This window comes from Danio rerio, chromosome 16 (genome assembly GCF_052040795.2).
Source record: "Danio rerio strain M-AB ecotype USA chromosome 16, GRCz13ab, whole genome shotgun sequence".
NCBI lineage: Eukaryota > Metazoa > Chordata > Actinopteri > Cypriniformes > Danionidae > Danio > Danio rerio.
Window position 1 is genome coordinate 31,880,757 of NC_141036.1, and position 18,407 is coordinate 31,899,163.

Below are 18,407 nucleotides of genomic sequence, written 5' to 3' on the forward strand. Positions count from 1 at the left end.
TTTGAAAATAGGCGTGAAACGGTCTTGTTTTTCCTGTGTTATTTCGGCCCAGAATCTCACCCCGGCATCCTTTCTCAAGTTGAAAAACGTCCCTGTTCAACGCAAGGTTAGTAAGTCAATAATGGACACGTAAATTATATTTTAATACTCCGAACAGTGAGTTGTAGTTGTTAGAGTAACCGCTCGTTATATCATCGCGTGTCTAAACGGTAAATGTATCTGCGCATGAAGCTGCAGCATGAAAGCTAATGTTTGTAATGAGTCACTGCCGCCATTATTTACTTTCTCCAGTCATAACAGTGACATCGCACGTTAATTGCAAAATTTAGTTACTCACAGAGTTAAGTTGAACATGGTTTTGGTAGCAGAATTTATATTAAAAATAATAACGTCTGCTTGTCTTTTACAGCATGGAAGCTAAACCAGCTGGAGCTCGATCTGCAGATTCACTACCAAACCCCAACAAAAGGGGCAAAGGTGGCGGAAAGGTGAGATCTAAGTTAACAGTGCACAGCATCATACCAGCCCTGCTGAAAAAAAACTGCTTAAACCAGCATAAGCTGGTTGGCTGGTTGACCAGCCTGGTTTTAGAGAGGTTTTGGCCACTTCCAGGCTGGTTTCCAGCCATTTCCAGTCTGGTCTTAGCTAAATGGACCAGCTAAAACCAGCTTGACCAGCCTGGTTTAAGCTGGATATAGCTGGTTTTGGCTGGGCTCCCAGCCTGGCTAGGCTGGTCAAGCTGGTTCTAGCTGGTCATCTCCCAGCTAGGCTGGAAGTGGCCAAACCCCCTCTAAAACCAGCCAACCAGCCTAGGCTGGTTTAAGCTCTTTTTTTCAGTAGGGAGAGCAACTCCATCAGTGTTATCCTCATTAACTTCCATGATAAAGTTGATTATTTAGACGTGCTAAATCATTTACAATCGCTCTCACTCTGTGGCCATTGCAGTGATTGGTTGTAAATGATTATTTGTGCCCTACAATATGTAATGCAAATTGTATTATTAATTATTGATCTTTAATCATTGGTTATTCTGTTGTTGATTGCAGTGTTGAGATCTAATGTTTTCTTTTTGCTTTGCCTTGTCACAATATAAAGTGGTCATTTTAATTTATATTGCAATCCATGTTTCTAAATTTGGAAACAAACGCAACAAGTAGTCTGTAACACAATGTGTAAGATAAATAATTATACAAGTTAATAATCACATAACCTTTCTGGAATACCCCCCGATGTGAAAAGTATAGTTGAACAAAATTGTTGTATTTTTTTTACACAAAAGTGTTCCTGGAGCTTCTTATGATTACAGTTGAACTGAATATATATCACACACACACACACACATATATATATATATATATATATATATATATATATATATATATATATATATATATATATATTACTCTAATATATATATAAAATGGTCAAAATGTCAATCTGAATCAGATTGGTAAAAGTAAGCACTGTTTTAAGATTAGGATTTATTGGTGTAATCTTGGTATTTTGCACTACTGTTGCGAAATTGTTTTGAAGGTTAATGTGGAATGGTTTCACCCCACTTACCTGATTTTTACAAAACTTATGCTTTGAAGCTCAGGCTGACAGTGCTGCAAACCGTCTGTTTGACAGTGCTTTTTTTTTCATTTTTATCTGACGCAATCTTTTTTGCATATCGAAGCCAGCGTCATTAAGCTGTTTTTCTAATACAAATCTTGTAGTTATTGGAATTGGAAAAAGCCAGTGGCCTTTGTGCTACCATTGTTTTTGGCACGTTCTTGGAGAGGATCAGGGATTCTTTCATTTTAATTAACGTGTGATATTCTTTACACGTGAAACAGATAAAACTCTCAGAGATAAATGCTAAAATGGCATTAATCTCTGCTATGATTTTTTTGGCAGGATCTTTATACCTAAAATCACAATTAATAGCAAGAAGTGAATTACTTAAGAATATACCTAATTGGTATTCATGCTAAATGTATTTTTTTTTTTAAAGATTGGGGTCAATATAAATTCTGTTTATTTAAAAAAAAAAATTTTTTTACCTTTTTCGCCAGCATGGACACAGTAAATTGGTGTTCTTTAAGATTTTCTTTTAAAAATCCTATTTTATTATGTTGAAAAGAAATTTCATGCTGTGCTTCCCACAGATTTGATTGAAAAGACACCTTTTACCCATGGCACATGGTTACCTACCATCAAAAAACGTGATTTTAGCAGTATTTTTATTTATTATGACTGCTATACAGTGTTTCTTTTCAATGGGTGAAAGTAAAAAAAAAGACTGTTGAAATAAAAAAAAATCTACTGTTTGTTTTACTTTTATTCTATTCATATTCTATACACACACTGGCAGGTAAAATTGGCTGCTGACATTTTGGACAGTATTGCCAAACCATGTTAGATATGTGTAAAATATGTAATATATCAACATCATGAAATTAATAAATAAACAGCAAATGAGAAATAAATGACAAAGGAATAAAAACAGACACTATCTCTAAAAAGTAATTACAAGGATAAAAAGTGTTGATTATTTAAATAATTATTAATTGTTTAAATTAATTAACTGTTTCAACGATGTACAAATATTTTGCAGCCAGTTTAGATGTTATTTCATCGTCTCTGAGTATAATGAAAAGTTTATCCAAGTCGTTTAGATCAAAGAATTTTTTTAGCTCTCAGCTGTGAAGCCTAGCAAAACTAAATCAGGCTTTAAAAAACGTAATGCAAAAACACATACAAGTAACCAACAAACAACGACTTTAAAAAGTTAAATCAAAAGCTGAATCCCAGATATTTTAGGAGGTTTAGAAACCCGGACCGGATGCATTTTGATCTCAGACTTTGGCTATCGGTGGATTAAAAAAAAAAGGCAAAAGGATAACAATAGTAAAAAAAATATGACACCAAATATACTTAAGCGACTGTTAATATGCCTGGGCACTGTCATGGTTTTCATAAAACATTGAGAAAGCACAGCTGCTTGCACAACAGCAACATTTATTAAAAATGTTTGCACCCCAAATCAGGATTGTTTTAGAGTGGACGTTTTGTCCTTAGAGATGAGCAATACATTTAAACACATTCAGTTAAAAGCAGAATGTACCTTGCAGTACATGTTGTTCTTGGATCATCCTGTATATTTTCTTCTTGTCTTCCTGATAGAGCCTTATTCTCAGGGAGCTGAATAAAGCATGTTTGTTTTCTAGCATGAGAGTGTCTGGTGAAGAGACACTTTGTGTCCTCCCGTTCAAGAACTGTCACCCTCTACTCTTGCAGTGGAGAGGAGAGTTCAAGTGGAGAAAGAGGAGAGTGGGACTCTGCTCTTCACCTCCAGTGCTGTTATATCTCTAATCCCTCTCTATTTTTCTCCCCCGCCTATGATATTATTTGTGGCCTGTGACAGAAAAAGCAGCTCTTCAATGGTGACATAGGTAAGTGGCGCCCTCTGAACCCTTGGCCTTGGTAATATTATTGCCACGTGCCACATCTGGGTGTTTCAGGGCTTCAGAAATTATAAGCACAGTTCTCAAACTAGCACCTTTTTAGACAAATACTTTGCACAGTGTACATATCTTAAGTGCCGTGTGCTGAACAACATTAGAAACATCAACATCAATCTCTTTTGATTAACATAAAAAAATTCAAGACCTATGGATTCCATCCCTGATTCCTGTAAACCTACTTTGGTTCATCTAGTTTTACTGATTATAGGCATGCGTTAAGCTGCCTAAGGAGAGCATTAAAGAGAGCTGTATTATTGCTGCCAAATATGCATACTTCCATACCATGCAGTATGTGAAAATCAGTGCAGCAGAATAGTAGTATGTCTGAATATATAGCATGGGAGATGAAAAGTCCCCAGATGACCTACTGTCTCCGCCAGGATCCTGAAGTGAGCATGTGATGGACACTTTCTATCCCATAAAGCCTCTGGAGAGGAATTGTGGATGGCAGTGAAGGGGCGCAACTGAGAGCGTAGGTCACATGACTGATGGCGGATATAGTAAATCCAGATTTCATTCATACTACCAATATTCCCACTCTGCGGAACATTCCTTTTTACCAGTTCCAAAGTAGGTTTGCACATGCTTAATAAACAGTTTGGGAATTCGGACACAGCTTGTCTTTCAGGTGCCATTAGTCTTGTACTCAATTTGAACAATTATAATGCTGCAGTGTGATTTGGCCTAGGACTCAACCAGTGAGCTTTTATGTGCACATTTGGGTTGTGGTCAGAAATGCAGTGGCCATCACTGCAGCCTTTATTCAGATCTGTTGAGGTTTTATGTTGTTCAGTGTTTAAGCGCAATAAGTTGTGGCTCACTTGTCTGACCACAATGATCTGTTTAGAGCTCCTGACGCCTAATTTTAGGCCTTTGAGTAATTAAGAAGGAGGGCTTTAAGCACTCAAGTTTAATTTTTTTTTGAGGAGCAATAACTACTTGGTACTCTTTTAGTAGAGTGGGTACAGTGTCCTCTGTGCATTGTTTTAGTTCACAATGCTTGTCCTCAAACTTTTAGAAGTAACTTATTGATTTGTTTCATCAGTCTTCACCGCTAGGAATGGATCTATCCAGACCATACCCTGCCTAAACAAACGCCTCAAAACAGTCACCGATACTGTTATTGGTAAGTAGTCCTTGCTACTTTTTTATTCTTTTGTTTGTTATATAAATATAACCTATAAGCTAAAATGCTTGTTGGTAGTCATCATACTCGTATTGGACACTTTCACTTATGGAATAAATTGTTTGTGGTTTTAGTAAATCATCATTCCCTAATTAGTTTTATTATTGTTGGCTAAAATCAAACAAAAGTTTTCAGTTTAACTAAAAAAAAAGCACAATATATTGTTTCGACTTCAAGATCACAACGTGCGAATCTGCAATAATCACATGCAGGGATCTGCAATATTCTTTTATTCATTTTCTTTCGGCTTAGTCCCTTATCTATCAGGAGTCATCACAGCAGAATAAACCTCCAACTATTCTGGCATATGCTTTTTGCATCGGAAGCCATTCCAATTCAGTACTGGGAAACCCCCATACACACTCGCATTCACACACAATCATACACTATGGCCAGTTTAGCTCATTCAATTCACCTACAGCGCATGTCTTTAGACTGTGGGGGAATCTGGAGCACACAGAGGAAACCCACGCCAACACTGTGAGATCTTGCAAACTCCACACAAAAATGCCAACTGTCTCAGCCTGGACTCGAACTCGACCTTCTTGCTATGAGGCCACAGTGCTAACCACTGAGCCACTGTGCCACCTGATCTGCAATGTAGTTGGGATTATAGTTGACCAGACATTACAGTTAACATCTTAGTGGAGTAATTTTGCATTTTAACCTTAGAGTGAAAGTTTCTTTTTTGCATGTGTTTAAGACATGACTGTAAGAAATTAATACAAATAAATGTAAGCCGTTTGGGCGCAATAAATGAAACATTTGTAGCTTAAAGATTAATTGTACATTATGTAAATTTTTAGTCAAAACAATAGTGTTATTATTATTATTACACAGTGAGTATTTTATTTCTTTTTCTTAATAATGTTCAACTTGCCAGAAAGTCTTATCATTATTTGCATCTTTTCTCTCTTGTATTTAACTTTGCTCGTCATTTTTTAAATCATATGCTCCCCTGCAGAATCATCCTAATCGATCCAAAATTATGATTTATTTACTAGCAATTCAAGTCATCTGCTGAAATTGTCGCAATATATAGCATTTAATGAAAATATTGCAATATCAGCTCTTTCAGTGTGTCTGCGGGGTTTCCAAAAGTTTTATTGTCTTAAACTTTAAAACATTTTAGGCCTTAAACAGTCTTAAATTCACTGAAATATATTGTGTTGTGGGTCTTTTAAAATCATTTTAAATGGGTCTAAATTTTCCTATATCCAAGAAAAGTTACCCAATTGGTCTTAAACCATCTCAAAGAATTTTTAAAAATACATATTTAAATTTTTTTTATTGCTAAGAAAAAATATTCACAACAGCTGTTAGACATTTTACAGCAAATTCAATGTGTTTAAAAGGGACTACACGTCCCTTTACGTGATCTTCCATTAATACAAAATTTATTTGCAGAAGTAACTAGACCAATAGAAAAATCCTTAAGTCTAAAACATGTATTCACAGGTATAAATCTGAAATTTCATTCATAATGGTCTTAAAAGTCTTACATTTCACTTAAAGAAACCTGCAGAAACCCTGTTTTAGTGATCTTGTAAATTGTATCATTTTGAAAATTGTTACTTTTAAAGTACTTGGCTGCTTTGTGTTAGCAGCTTGCTATGTAGATTTTTTTAAATGGATAGTTGGATTCCATTTTTATTTAAAATGTTTCAATATATGTGTTCTGCTTTTAAAGGTCTACAGTACATATGGGAGTATCGAAGCCCATCTAAATCAGTTCCTCCTCATTACCAGTGTAAACTGTGTAGAGTTAATCGGCTGCAGAATGAAATGGCGGCTCATATCACTGGCTGGAAGCACAGCTTTAGATACCTGGTACAGTCTTTGCTTTGCTTATTTTACTGATATTTTATTATTTCTGTTATCTATTGTCATTTCTAGTGATAGATTTTAAATCGCAGATATAGAGTTTATGTATATATTTTTTTTAAATGCAGCAACAGAACCACCAAGACAAGGTTCCCTATGACGAAGCAGCTGCTCTTAAAGATCCAGCCATCAGGAAAGCTATTAAAACAGCTGCGGCTGAAGTGGAAAAAACAGAGGGAAGAGGTCAACTAAAGGTGAAATACTAAATGCTGATCTGCTCAAACATGTGTCTTGCACGAGAACTCTTAATTCTTATTGTTATTTTCCTGCTTCAGATGGTGTTAAAGGAGCCATTTGACATTGTGGCATTTCAGGACATGAGTAAGCCCTTTTAAAATCTGTCTGATCTCCTGTTAGCTCAATGAATATCTAATTTTACATAATCTTACGTATAGGAGTGTATGAAATTGATACAAATTAAAGTGACAGTGTTTTTGAGAGTTGATACAATATTAACATTTTGAAGAATGTGACCATGACTGTGTTCAGTTAACCCCAATGCTTTATCGCTCTGTTGATATCTTATAAATTGTGACAAGGTCGTCGAGGCTCTACCAGTTCAGTCCCAATTCTCAGTGGGTAAAATATGGTGCATCGACATGCTGTTTACCCACAGTTAAACATCATTCAACTCTTGGCTACCAAAAAAAAAACCCCACAGTCCAAACAAACTTGTAAAATATTACTATGCCAGTGGATCCAAATTAAGTCTAATCAGTTTTCAAAAAAACACAGACATTTTACACCACATCTACAAGTGGTAAAGAGCAGGTGTAAGGCAAGGCAAGTTTATTTATATAGCACATTTCATACACGGTGACAATTCAAAGTGCTTTACATAAACAAGAAAAAAAAAGAGACAAGTATATGAAAATAAAAACACATAATAAAAATAAAAATAATTAAAATAGATAAAACAGATAAAAATGTGTTAAAATATGTTATAAGATAATGAAAAAGAAAAGTAAAACACAATAGTATGATCTGTCGGACGTAGCACAGTGCTCATTCAGTAAAGGCACAGCTAAACAGATGTGTTTTCAGTCTTGATTTAATTGTGCCTAATGTTGAAGCACATCTGATCATTTCTGGAAGCTGATTCCAACAGCGAGGAGCATAGTTGCTGAAAGCTGATTCACCCAGTGTATAATTGCAGTGTACACTTTTTTTCACATCAACTAACAATTATAAAACACAAACACTTTCATGAATCCAAACATTTACGTTGGGATATTCTTATGGAGTATGTTCCTACTGACAATCATTCTAAAATTACATATTTAGTATACATTCTTTAAAAACTCCCTTCTAAAAACAACTTCTTTTTTTTATCATGGTCTAGTCTCGCTTTGTATGCAGAAGTGAAACATTATACTTTTTCTGGTATTAAGATGATAAATGCTAAAAATACTAAAGCATATTCCAGTATCAGTGCAAGTCTAGACTACAAAAATAAAAGAAAACCACATCTAACTGGTATTTGTTTTAATTTTCTGTATCCGTGCTGCAGAGGCAGTTCTGTAGCCTTGAACTTCTGGGGCCTCATGTACGAAGACTTGCGTGGAAATCTTACTAAAACATTGCGTACGCACAAAGCTGTAAATGTGCGTACGCAGAAAAAAATTCAGATGTATGAAACACTGTGTACGCCGAATCTCACGCATATTCTTTTGTACATCTGAATGAACGTGAAACTGAGCGCAACATGCACGAGCACAAAACCCCTCCCTGCCTCCTCCCCCGTATGAATATGCTAATGACTATGCTAATGGAAAAACCCAACGAAAAAGCAACGGCAAAATCAAGCAAAAAGAGAAACTTTGAACAGAATGTGAATTGGAGGTGCTGCTTTCGGAGGTAGACCGGAGAAAAGCGGTGTTATTTGCAAGTTTGTTCTCCGGAATTAACAACAAAAGAAAAAAATAGAGTGGGAGAGTTTAGCTGATACGGTTAACACAGTTGGGTCTGAACATCGCACTGAGTGCATTTAAAAAAGAAATAGTGTGGTTTATAACTGAAAAATGTTGCAGTACCCATAGCAGTCTCAGTGGCGCACCTCATAAGAAGCATGTGATCATGTACTGACATGTTCGAGCATAAACTCGGCTCGAATCCAGCGTCTGATAAATTCTTTCTTTTTTTCCCCGCTACATATCAGATTTTGCCCACTATTTATCAAGAGAAAGACAAGTAGGAATCATTAATAAGTTTGTGCATCATATTTTATATGCACATTTATTGAATGGAAATGTTTCTGATTCACGCATGCAAATTCATCTTCAGATAGTGTCTTTATAGCAATGTGCGTGCAGTAGATCGCTCAGATTACATTGGGAAAACAGGCGACTGCTGCAAATTGTGCTTTAATGTTTAGCTGCTCAACTGTATGGTATGGAAATCTTACATACCTACTATATGAACCCGTCTCATACAGCTGCCATTGCAAGGATCAGACACTTTGTAGAGAAGAATTTAACACAACTGCCTCTAGGAGTCGCCAATGGAAATAAAACAGACACGCACAAAAAATGTGCGTACGCCTGCCAGAAAGCTGCCGTGAACCTGCGCACATTCCCACGTTCAGTTCATTGTTAGTAAATCCAAACGTGAGCGATTCTGAGCGTGAAACTTGGCGTACGCAAAGTTTTTGTGCGTACGCAGCGTTGATACATGAGGCCCCTGGTCTGAAACAAACTGCATACTTGGAGTCGGTTTCATTAACTTGAGGCTCAGACATTTAGCAAATGGCCGTTCTCATTCACTTTCTCCAGCTAAGATGTCTGAATTCACCATTACATTTATAAAAATAATTAGAATTTAAAGCAGAATATTTTATTGGACAGAAAAAAATTGTTTTTCGACCTGATTTTGTTCAAATTTAAATTACAGCAGATTGCTTTTTGGTTTGTATATTAAAACCTTTAGTCCAGTTTCCAGTGGGCTGCACCAGACCTGAACTTTCAGTTATAATTCAAAAGCGAGCCTTACAACCAACTACACTAGTCAGTTATATGCATTTGTATCCACTGATGAATTGCCAGCCAGTTACTTAACCAGATATTTGTTTGTTTCTTTTAGAGTCTGCGCACCCAAATCCAGCATTTCCAGGACCTGCTGGCATTCATACTTCTTCGCCCAGAGGGTTGAAACAAGGTTTGTGTTAATAGAAGAGAATTATGTGAAAAATTACCATGATTTGAAATGAGTTATAAATTTGGTGGCTTGATCTTTATTTTTTCTCCTCACATCAGCCAAGTAAACATTTTATTGTATGTGTTACAATACACTTTGATTTAAAAATAGCTCATAGTTTTTTTAAGCCCGTTTGAGACTTGTACATTTCCTATGTAGTCCATAGGGTTCTATTTCTGTCTTACTGGGGTGTTTACTGTATAAGGCATGAACTGTGGAAGGTCACTAGCTGACTTATTTGTGGATGTGGATGGCTAAGTTTCTATACGTTATGTATGCGTGTTCTTTAAATAGTTTTAGCTTAGTTACAACACGCATAGTCGGAAGTTACTTGAAGTAAAGTTTTCCCTTCAGGATAAGTATAATTCATGAATGTAAAATAATCTATTGATACTCTAAACAGACTGCCCAGCTTTAGTTGTAGTTATATAGTAGGACACACTGAAGTCTGAAGATCGTTTTTAGTGAAATATGTAAAGCATTTTTCGCTTTAAAAGCTAATGCACAAATACAGTTTAATCAGCATTGCGTACAACTTTTTAGGTCTGGTTTGCAAAAGAGCATCTGGAGATGTTACTGGGTCATCTCACTGTTCATATTTTAAGAGAGTTTTAAGCATTTTATTAGTGCATAAATAAATTTAAGAAAGATTCATTCATTAATTTTTTATTGGCTTAGTCTTAGATTTGTCAAAGGTCACCACAGCGTAATGAACCGCAAACTTTTCCAGCTTGTTTAACGCAGCGGATGCGCTTACTGCCGCATCCCAGTACTAGGATATTAACAATTTTTTATTTTATTGAATAATTTGTACAATAAAGACTATGCAATATTAATTTACATTTGATTTTTCAATTTCTGAAAACCATAAAGCACTGTTCATTTCACGTTAATATTTGCTCCATTGCGTTTATGACTGTAGTTTGTTTTTTATTATGTATATGATAACTTACATAAAATATATAATTATATTTTAGTCCCCCTTCAAAATCATCCCAATAAATCTAAATGAATGACTTTCCAATTCATCTGGTGAAATTGTATTGATATTATTTTGCCATGTCAAATTTTTCTAATATCATGCAGCCCTGAAACAAACATTTTTATAGTATTTTGGAATATATGTTGCATTATGTAGTTTGTGCATCTAAACATAATCCTCTAATTTAAATGGGCAAGATGTGCGAATCACACATCTCCGATTCCTGTGTACAGGATTGCGTGATCACCTGGTGTGAATGTGATTGACTATCATATTTGAGCTTTGGACTTACAGTTTTATTTTCAGCATGCAAACCCGAACATAACGTAAAAGTTCAAATGAATGAGAGTAGTTTTCTGCTTAAGTTGTGCAGAAATTTGATACATTTTCTCTCCGCTTGCAGTGTGTCAGAAAAGAGAGCGAATTAAACCTATAAATACACTGACCAACACATGTATTTAATAATGACTATTTTCACATCTGAAGTGAACCGTACAGGAAATTGTTTACATTTAAGAATTTTATGTGGCTTAGTTTCCGATGGAACTTGACATGCATTAAAACAGTCAGAGTCTCATCTCCTTTTCCGTTTAAAAGGCAGTTGTGTTGCGCCATGGTGCATTTGCTATTTACATGGCAACTTTGTAAGTGTAAAAACTGAACGCTTCACTAGTGAGAAAACGGTTAAACAGACCATCTGCAGCGAGGATAAAGAATAAGCATTTAACTTTTTATTATTAAAACAAATATAAATATGCATATAATAAGCAATAATGCTAATAGTAATAATATTATACAAATGCAAATTGTCATGAATAAACTGAAAAAAGCCCCCCGACATGAAGGCATGGAGGTAGTGGTTTTTATTTTTATATAGAAAGTAATAATTATTGTAACCTTTTAATCTTTAAATTATTTTCATATGTAAAGATAGCTGTGCATTTCTGTACATCTTGTGTGTATTAAGCAATGTGTGAGCGTTTGGACTTGCATAAGTGCATAACTAACACTCTCAGCGCTGGACCCTAGACCTGCTTTAAGATGGTCAATGGCGCAGTATGTTTCAGTTCCTCGAAATAAATATGCGCCCTTACACACCTCTTGCTGCGTCCAAAATCGCATACTTATGCAGTATTCTACACCATTTTGTAAGTAGTGTGTTCACACTGAAAACTCTAAAAATAATAAGTGCACTTGAATTAACCGGATGATGCACTCATTCAGCCGCTAAAATGAAGTGTGTAATGATGGACACTTCACGCACTCAACGACCGCAGGTTTGCTCACGTAGCAGAAGGGGCGGAGCTGTCAGGCGCACATGTTGGATAACTTTATTTATTTTGGATGGTGAAAGCAAAATTGTCCTACGAGAGTGATTATAGCGCCTCCTGATGGTAAATGCGGTTATACTCATGGCAGGTATTATTTGATAATTCGGTTGTTATTTCACTGATTTGGCAACCGTCAAACGTCATCAAGGAAACGGTTTGAATTTCCGGTTAGTAAAAAAACATTAGTGCTCCATTTGGGACGACACTACATACATATACTATCCTGTTGAGTATGTAAGTGCATAAGTACATAGTGCATGAGTGCATAGTGTATAGTGTGCCATTTGGGACGCAGCTTCTATTTTAGACCAGCACACCCATGAGTCCACAAAGTAGCACAAATAGATTTGCTATTTTAACAACATGGTGCAAAACATGAAAATTAAGGTTGCACTGGTGTGAAAATGGCAACGAATCGCACGAAACACATCTTGCACCTTATTGCGCCAGGTATATAATAGGGCCCTATATCTCTTTGGAACATTATCTCTGGTTTTTAGTAGTTTACAAAAATGCCACCAGATTCTCACCATTAGTATTATCACTGAAAATGTATCTCCTCTTAATCTGTAAAAATGTCTTTGACAATGGGCTACTGACATGGCACTACTTTTTCTCAATCCCTCAGGTGGTTCATTTGGAGGTCCTTATCAAGATTTTCCTCCCCGGGGTGGCATGATGTCTGACTTCTCTTCTGGCATGCGGGGCGGTATGGACAGTCTCCCAATAAGGGGAGGTTATTCTAATATGAGAGAATTCACTAGCCCCAGTCGCTATGGTAATGGTGGACTAGACAGGGGCATGATGGAAACAGATGACATGCATCGCTTCGCAGATGATGGACCCATGCGCATGGGTCGGGATGGATTTGGAACTGGTCATCATAATGAGGGTATGGGCAGACCTTTCCTAAATGACATGCCCATGAACAGCGGTGGGGAGAGAATGATGGGACCTGGTCCTAAACGCCCAGAGAACAACAGCCTCCCTGCAACACTGCTCAAATACCTGGTACATTTTTATTTTGGTTACACAGTGCCTGGTGAAGTGCTTAGATGGTTATATTATGAAGCAGTGAGAGTTATTAAATGCTATGCGTTTCTCTTTTGTTGTCAGGACTCTTTTCGAATTGAAAATGAAGATGATGCTCAGATTGTCTTAAAGGTCACACAGAAGCTTACCGATGTTCTGATGGAGTACCGTCTGCGAAGTATTTCATCGGTAAAACTCTTAATGATGGCTTATAATAAATATTGTGATTACTAAAATAGATAGGAATCTTCTTTGTTTACTACATTTAAATCAGATTTTGGAATTGAATTTGAATGTTAGCAGTCACATTCTCAAGGAAATATTCAAAGGGAGGTCAACAAAACCTCCATATCAGTGTTTAGATTTATATGCACATTTAAAAACTATTTTGGCTGTAGGTTTGAGTGATTGACAAGTAGACATGAGGATTTGTGTGGGTGTGTGTGTGTTACTGATGCAAACAGTAAAGTGTCAAGCAAAGCAGTTGCAGAGATGTTTCCTGTTGGCATGTTTTACCCAGGATGTGGTGAAGTTTTATATGCCTTATTTCCTGCTGTAAAGTATGTGGTTTATTATTGATGATTTGGTGGTCTCAAACCAGGTTTACTAGATCAATTCTGTAAATAAGTTTGACTAATAAAAACACAAAAATTCCAAATAAAATGTTCATAGAGTATAAAGACTTTTAGACTTTAAGTTAATTAGAATGATTTTTGGAGAGTGGTAAAAAACTGTAAAAATGTAAGTAACTTTATTTTCTGTTCCTCTTCCAAGTTATAAATAAACACTTGGTAAATTAGTTTCTTCCTTAAAAGACGCAAGAATCTCATTCCTCATTCCCTCTAATAAAGGCAGTGAACGCATGTATAAGAAGCGCACAAGGTAAAAGCATGCTTGAGGGAAAATGGATAGGAATGAAATGAAAACTGAGTACATGTACCAAAACTAACTGCATTTATAATGACCTGCTTTCAAAATTGAGTCATGGTCGAAATTGTATTGTTTGAGTCAAGGGATAGGTGAATGGAACGCTCAGAAGGAACATGTAGTCATTAATTGATTAGCAGGCATATTACTCAGACCTTCACTTGGCTGTTAAAGATTTCTTTGACCCAGACCTCTGCCTCATTGTCATGTTGACAGACATTGTGATATTACATATAAACAATAATCTAGAGAAGGACAGAGTAACTTTAAACAAAGCTTTGTCTTAGAATTATTGAAAGAAATCAAATGTGACAGTTTGAATGTGGATTGTTTTTCAGGTGCCCATTGTGAAGCCCCTGCCTGCCATGAACTTTTCATCCTCCTTGCCTTCTCGCAGCTCTAATGACAGATTCTCTGGAAACATGCCAGGTATACATCTGCTGAATTCCCATTAGTTTGCACTATACCATGGATCTTAGTTAATGGTTTACATACAAATGCCTGGAGGACATCTAATTTTACACTTATATAAAATGTTTTTATTTTTATTTTTGGCATTTCCCATGTAATGGCGCATTGAATAAACATTGCTGTGATTATAAAATCACTCCGTGTAACAGTTTCCAGAGTTTTTGCTCTTTCTCTGTCTAATTAAAAGAGCAAAATAATTAAACTTCTGCTTATAGCCTGTCACACATACAGACTATATTGGTAACTTGTGGTTCAGAGATTTTGTTCTCAATATGCAAAGCTTACGGGTATGAGCAGCATGTGAAAAGTCAGAATGTGCTGACACTAAAGAAACATTTGAAGTATATTTCTAAATATTTTTGGCTCCTAAATTCTTCCCGTGCATGGATCATGTTCTCCTGCCTGACCAGTCATTGCTTGCAGTCTTAAAGGGCTGGTCCAGAGTGTATTTAAAGGGCTTGGTTGTGTTTATAAGATGCAAAGCAATGTGTGCTCATGCTTCATTTGTAAAATAAATCACTTTTTTTTCCATTTATCTTTGATTATTTACTGCAAACATGAAAATGACTACTATTTCCTAGTTCCTCTGAAAGGCCTGCCCTCTGAGGCTCTGATTGGTCAGCTAACATAATGTGCTGCACATCACCAGGAAATGCGTCATGCCCCTACAAGCACACACTTTTGCGCTGTGTAAATACTGTCAGTCAGAGTAGCTGTTAGCCCTATTAGTTTGAGCCTGAATCAGACAGAAAATGACACAGACAGCTGCGCCTCATGTCTGCTTTGTAAAATAAAATCTGACAAGTGGCTTTTATATAAATTCGGGTTATAGGCATGTGTAAGTAATATGAAACATTCACAAATCTTTTGTGAGTTCGATGTAGAACGCAGGGAAAGCGGCCGCGTAGAGAGACACTTCAGCTCTGGTGAAGATTGTGGCTGTTTACAGGGGTTTGACCAATAAATATGACTTTGTAGCTAAATTCCTAACGAGACAAACTGCACCTCACGCTGCTTACATCCTTGTTTATGTCCTTGCTACAACATACCGCTAACACTACATACTGTGCATGTAATAGATTAATTTTAACAAAAATACTTGCAGGTTGAGGCTCACAATCCACAGTTTCTGTTATGGTTGTAGCTGCTCCTTTGAGGAGGTTTAGGCCAAATCCAGCACTGAACTGCGAGAGATTCTGGAAGCTCTCCTTTGTTAAATGCTAGCTATATCTTATTTCTAATTCTCTGGAACAATTAAACTCTACTGTAAGCACCTCTCTCTCTGTCTGATGTCCTTTTGAAGCCCAAGTACAGAAACGGAATGAGCTCTGTGGAAATAGCAGAGTTTGGCCGCCCCTTTAGCTTATGCGCAGGGTGTATGTGCATGGTGAATGTGCTTAACCTGAAGAGATGTTGTTTATGTCCACACAGATACATTACACATCAACTAAAGTTTAAATTTTAAAATGATAGTGGACCACCCATTTAAAGATACGAGTTAAATATACTGTTTTACCAATTAATAAAAATACAAGTATTGCCTGTATAAACTGCACATTTGTATATAATCTAAAAGTCTTATGGGCAGAACGCTGACATGTAGTAGCACCATAGCATTTCAGATGTGTCAAGTTGGTACCCCATCTTGTGTTCTACTTTGTTTCCCGTAGCTATACTGTCCTATAATAATATACAAATCTTTTTTAGAAGTTACTGAAATTGTAATTTTACTGAACATTTTAATTGGATTATGGGCTATTGCGTGTTAAATTTAGATTCTAATTCAAGATTAAATGAGATCTAAGAATAGAGAGAGGAAAATAATCCTGCGCTGCATTGATTTATAAGTGGATAAAGTTCTGTTTCACTCTGTTTACCTCGGCAGGCTCATCAAGATTCTACAACTGAACGTTCATCTGATGGATGCAATCAAGACTCTGGTTGCAACCTGCTCTCTGTTTTTGATTATTATTTTTGAGTTTTGTTTATGACCAAACATCTTTTTTTTTTCTCCATGATTTTTAGACTGCTTTGTTTTTACATTGTAAACATAGTTCTGCTTATTTTAAATTTTTGATTTTTCTCTTTCTTCTAGAAACCGATTTTGTATGCTGTTATTTGTAAAAGCAACAGTTTTTAGTGTTTAAAACTCTTTAGAGTCAGTGAAATCCTTAATGTGACTGTTCTGTTTCTGTTGCTAAAACTTGTAGAATAAAGTCATAGTCCCTTCCAGAGCTTTGTTTCTAGTGAGTTATTGAAAATGTCCTTGCTGCAGTCAGGTTGTCCAATAGTTTGTCTGGAGTATCTTTCTTTTGTAGAACCTGTATGTATGGATTTTTTTTATGATTTTACTACCCTTAATGTGTTGTATTTTGAATAGCTTCATTATTATCCTGTCTGTGATCCAGCTTTATACTTTTTCTGAACATAACGAAGTCATTATTAAACAGTCTGTAGGCTTATGAGAAATGCAGACACTTTGTTGTAATGTAGCCAGAAACATGTAGGAAGTTCAAAGATAAAGAGGACAAGGGCACAGCCAGAATCAGCTTGAGACACATGCGTATTCAGAGTAAAATATTTTAATTAACCTTGTATGCTGGTACAACAGGATGCTCCTAATACCTTAGTCCAAAATTAAATTATGCAAGCCGAACTTACATTTGACAAGATATATTGTCTCTGCTGAGTTGACACAATTAGAGCAGGAAGGAAAGACCTTAATTGGTCAAGGGTATAACGTCCCAAGAAGCAAGTAGAAATGTACCCATGTATGAATTTATGTGACTGTTTAAGGGAAGAATAAGTATTTAAACTGTGCCAGGGCGCACTCGCCAGACCCCGATCGTCTGTCTCATTGTTACAAATCTGCTGCAAGACCTCAACCTTTTTGTTAGACCTTGATGTTTGAAGACTTGCAAAATCTTTTTGAAATCCAAACTCGCACTATTACTGAATGGCCTAGATTTGCAAATATTAGATGAAGGAATGGAAACTGAGTACATGTAATAAAACTAACTGCGTGTACAATGACTGCTTGTCAAGGTGAACGTGAGTCATGGTAGAAATAGTAAAGTTTCTATTTCAGTGAAGGAGTGGGTGGATGGAAAGCGCTGAAGGTATCAAGGCTATATTTTAACATAAAGGCTTGTTATTTCTGCGTTTTAAAATATTTTAAATACTGGGATAAGTTTACAGATCTGATTCACATATGTTTGCAAATTGGAAGTGTTGTAAATGGTTTAATTGATTTGTTCAAAATGCTGACTCATTCGGTAGTGAAAAGGAGCTTTTGAGTATGTAATAGACTGTAGCAAATAACAGTTGGTCAAATTTAAAGTTTTTATTATAATGAGATTTTTAGTTTTATGCACAATCATGAAGCAATATCTAGGGTATTGTAACCCTTGCTGCTCTTTATTTCCATAGTGATCTTTTGATGTATTTGGGTTGTCGCCGCTTTTTCATTAACAGAAAAATGGTACTGAACTAATCACTATTCTCTTTATAACTGCTCATTCGTCCATTTGGAGTGATATAACGGCTAATTAAAGGTCAATGATTGTATCAAGCTGTATCATTGAGTGCATCTCAATATCCTTTGTTTCCTCGCACCTCCATCTACAATGCAGAAGCCATTCAAGATCAGTCTTCTTGTAGGACTTCACAATCCTCTAATGGCACAAGGTTTTGTGAGGAGGTATGAGGAAGGATACACAGGTGAACTCTTTGCGAAAGTGTTTTGTTGATTTAATTTGATGCAATTCTCCCTTTCTGTGCCAATAATCGCTAACTATGTAAAAGCAGCCAATTCAAACAAATTAATGTGAATAATAAGAACATAGTTATAGTAAATGTGGGCAGTGGTGTAAAGTTACAAATACTCAAATTAT

At 36.1% G+C, this 18,407-nt stretch overlaps 2 protein-coding genes and 1 long non-coding RNA gene across 7 annotated transcripts in view; 2 read left to right on the forward strand and 1 right to left on the reverse strand.

Annotated features, from left to right (window-relative positions):
• Positions 1 to 18,407, forward strand: part of si:ch211-197h24.9 — a 188,113-nt gene that overhangs the window by 127,568 nt on the left and 42,138 nt on the right. The window lies entirely within an intron of this gene.
• On the forward strand, positions 36 to 16,746 carry si:ch211-197h24.6. 5 transcript variants are annotated; one of them, XR_015511506.1, is made up of 12 exons: positions 36 to 106; positions 410 to 488; positions 3,410 to 3,437; positions 4,555 to 4,635; positions 6,386 to 6,525; positions 6,648 to 6,773; positions 6,855 to 6,900; positions 9,658 to 9,732; positions 12,713 to 13,095; positions 13,201 to 13,339; positions 14,320 to 14,472; positions 16,400 to 16,746. XR_015511506.1 is itself a non-coding variant. In XM_087287179.1 (12 exons), the coding sequence occupies exons 2-12, from the start codon at positions 411 to 413 to the stop codon at positions 16,420 to 16,422; spliced, it is 1,176 nt and encodes a 391-aa protein (XP_087143305.1). In that variant the 5' UTR covers positions 36 to 209; position 410; the 3' UTR covers positions 16,423 to 16,746. The 5 variants fall into 5 exon arrangements, 4 of the variants coding, with proteins under 4 accessions (XP_087143305.1, XP_087143304.1, XP_087143307.1 ...); XM_087287179.1 differs by having other exon boundaries at positions 36 to 209; positions 13,201 to 13,305; positions 14,382 to 14,472; XM_087287178.1 differs by having other exon boundaries at positions 13,201 to 13,305; positions 14,382 to 14,472.
• Positions 9,915 to 15,022, reverse strand: LOC147840309 (uncharacterized). The gene is made up of 3 exons (XR_015511522.1): positions 12,216 to 15,022; positions 11,878 to 12,138; positions 9,915 to 11,787 (listed from the first exon to the last, which is right to left on the reverse strand). It is a non-coding gene; the product is annotated as an uncharacterized LOC147840309 (long non-coding RNA).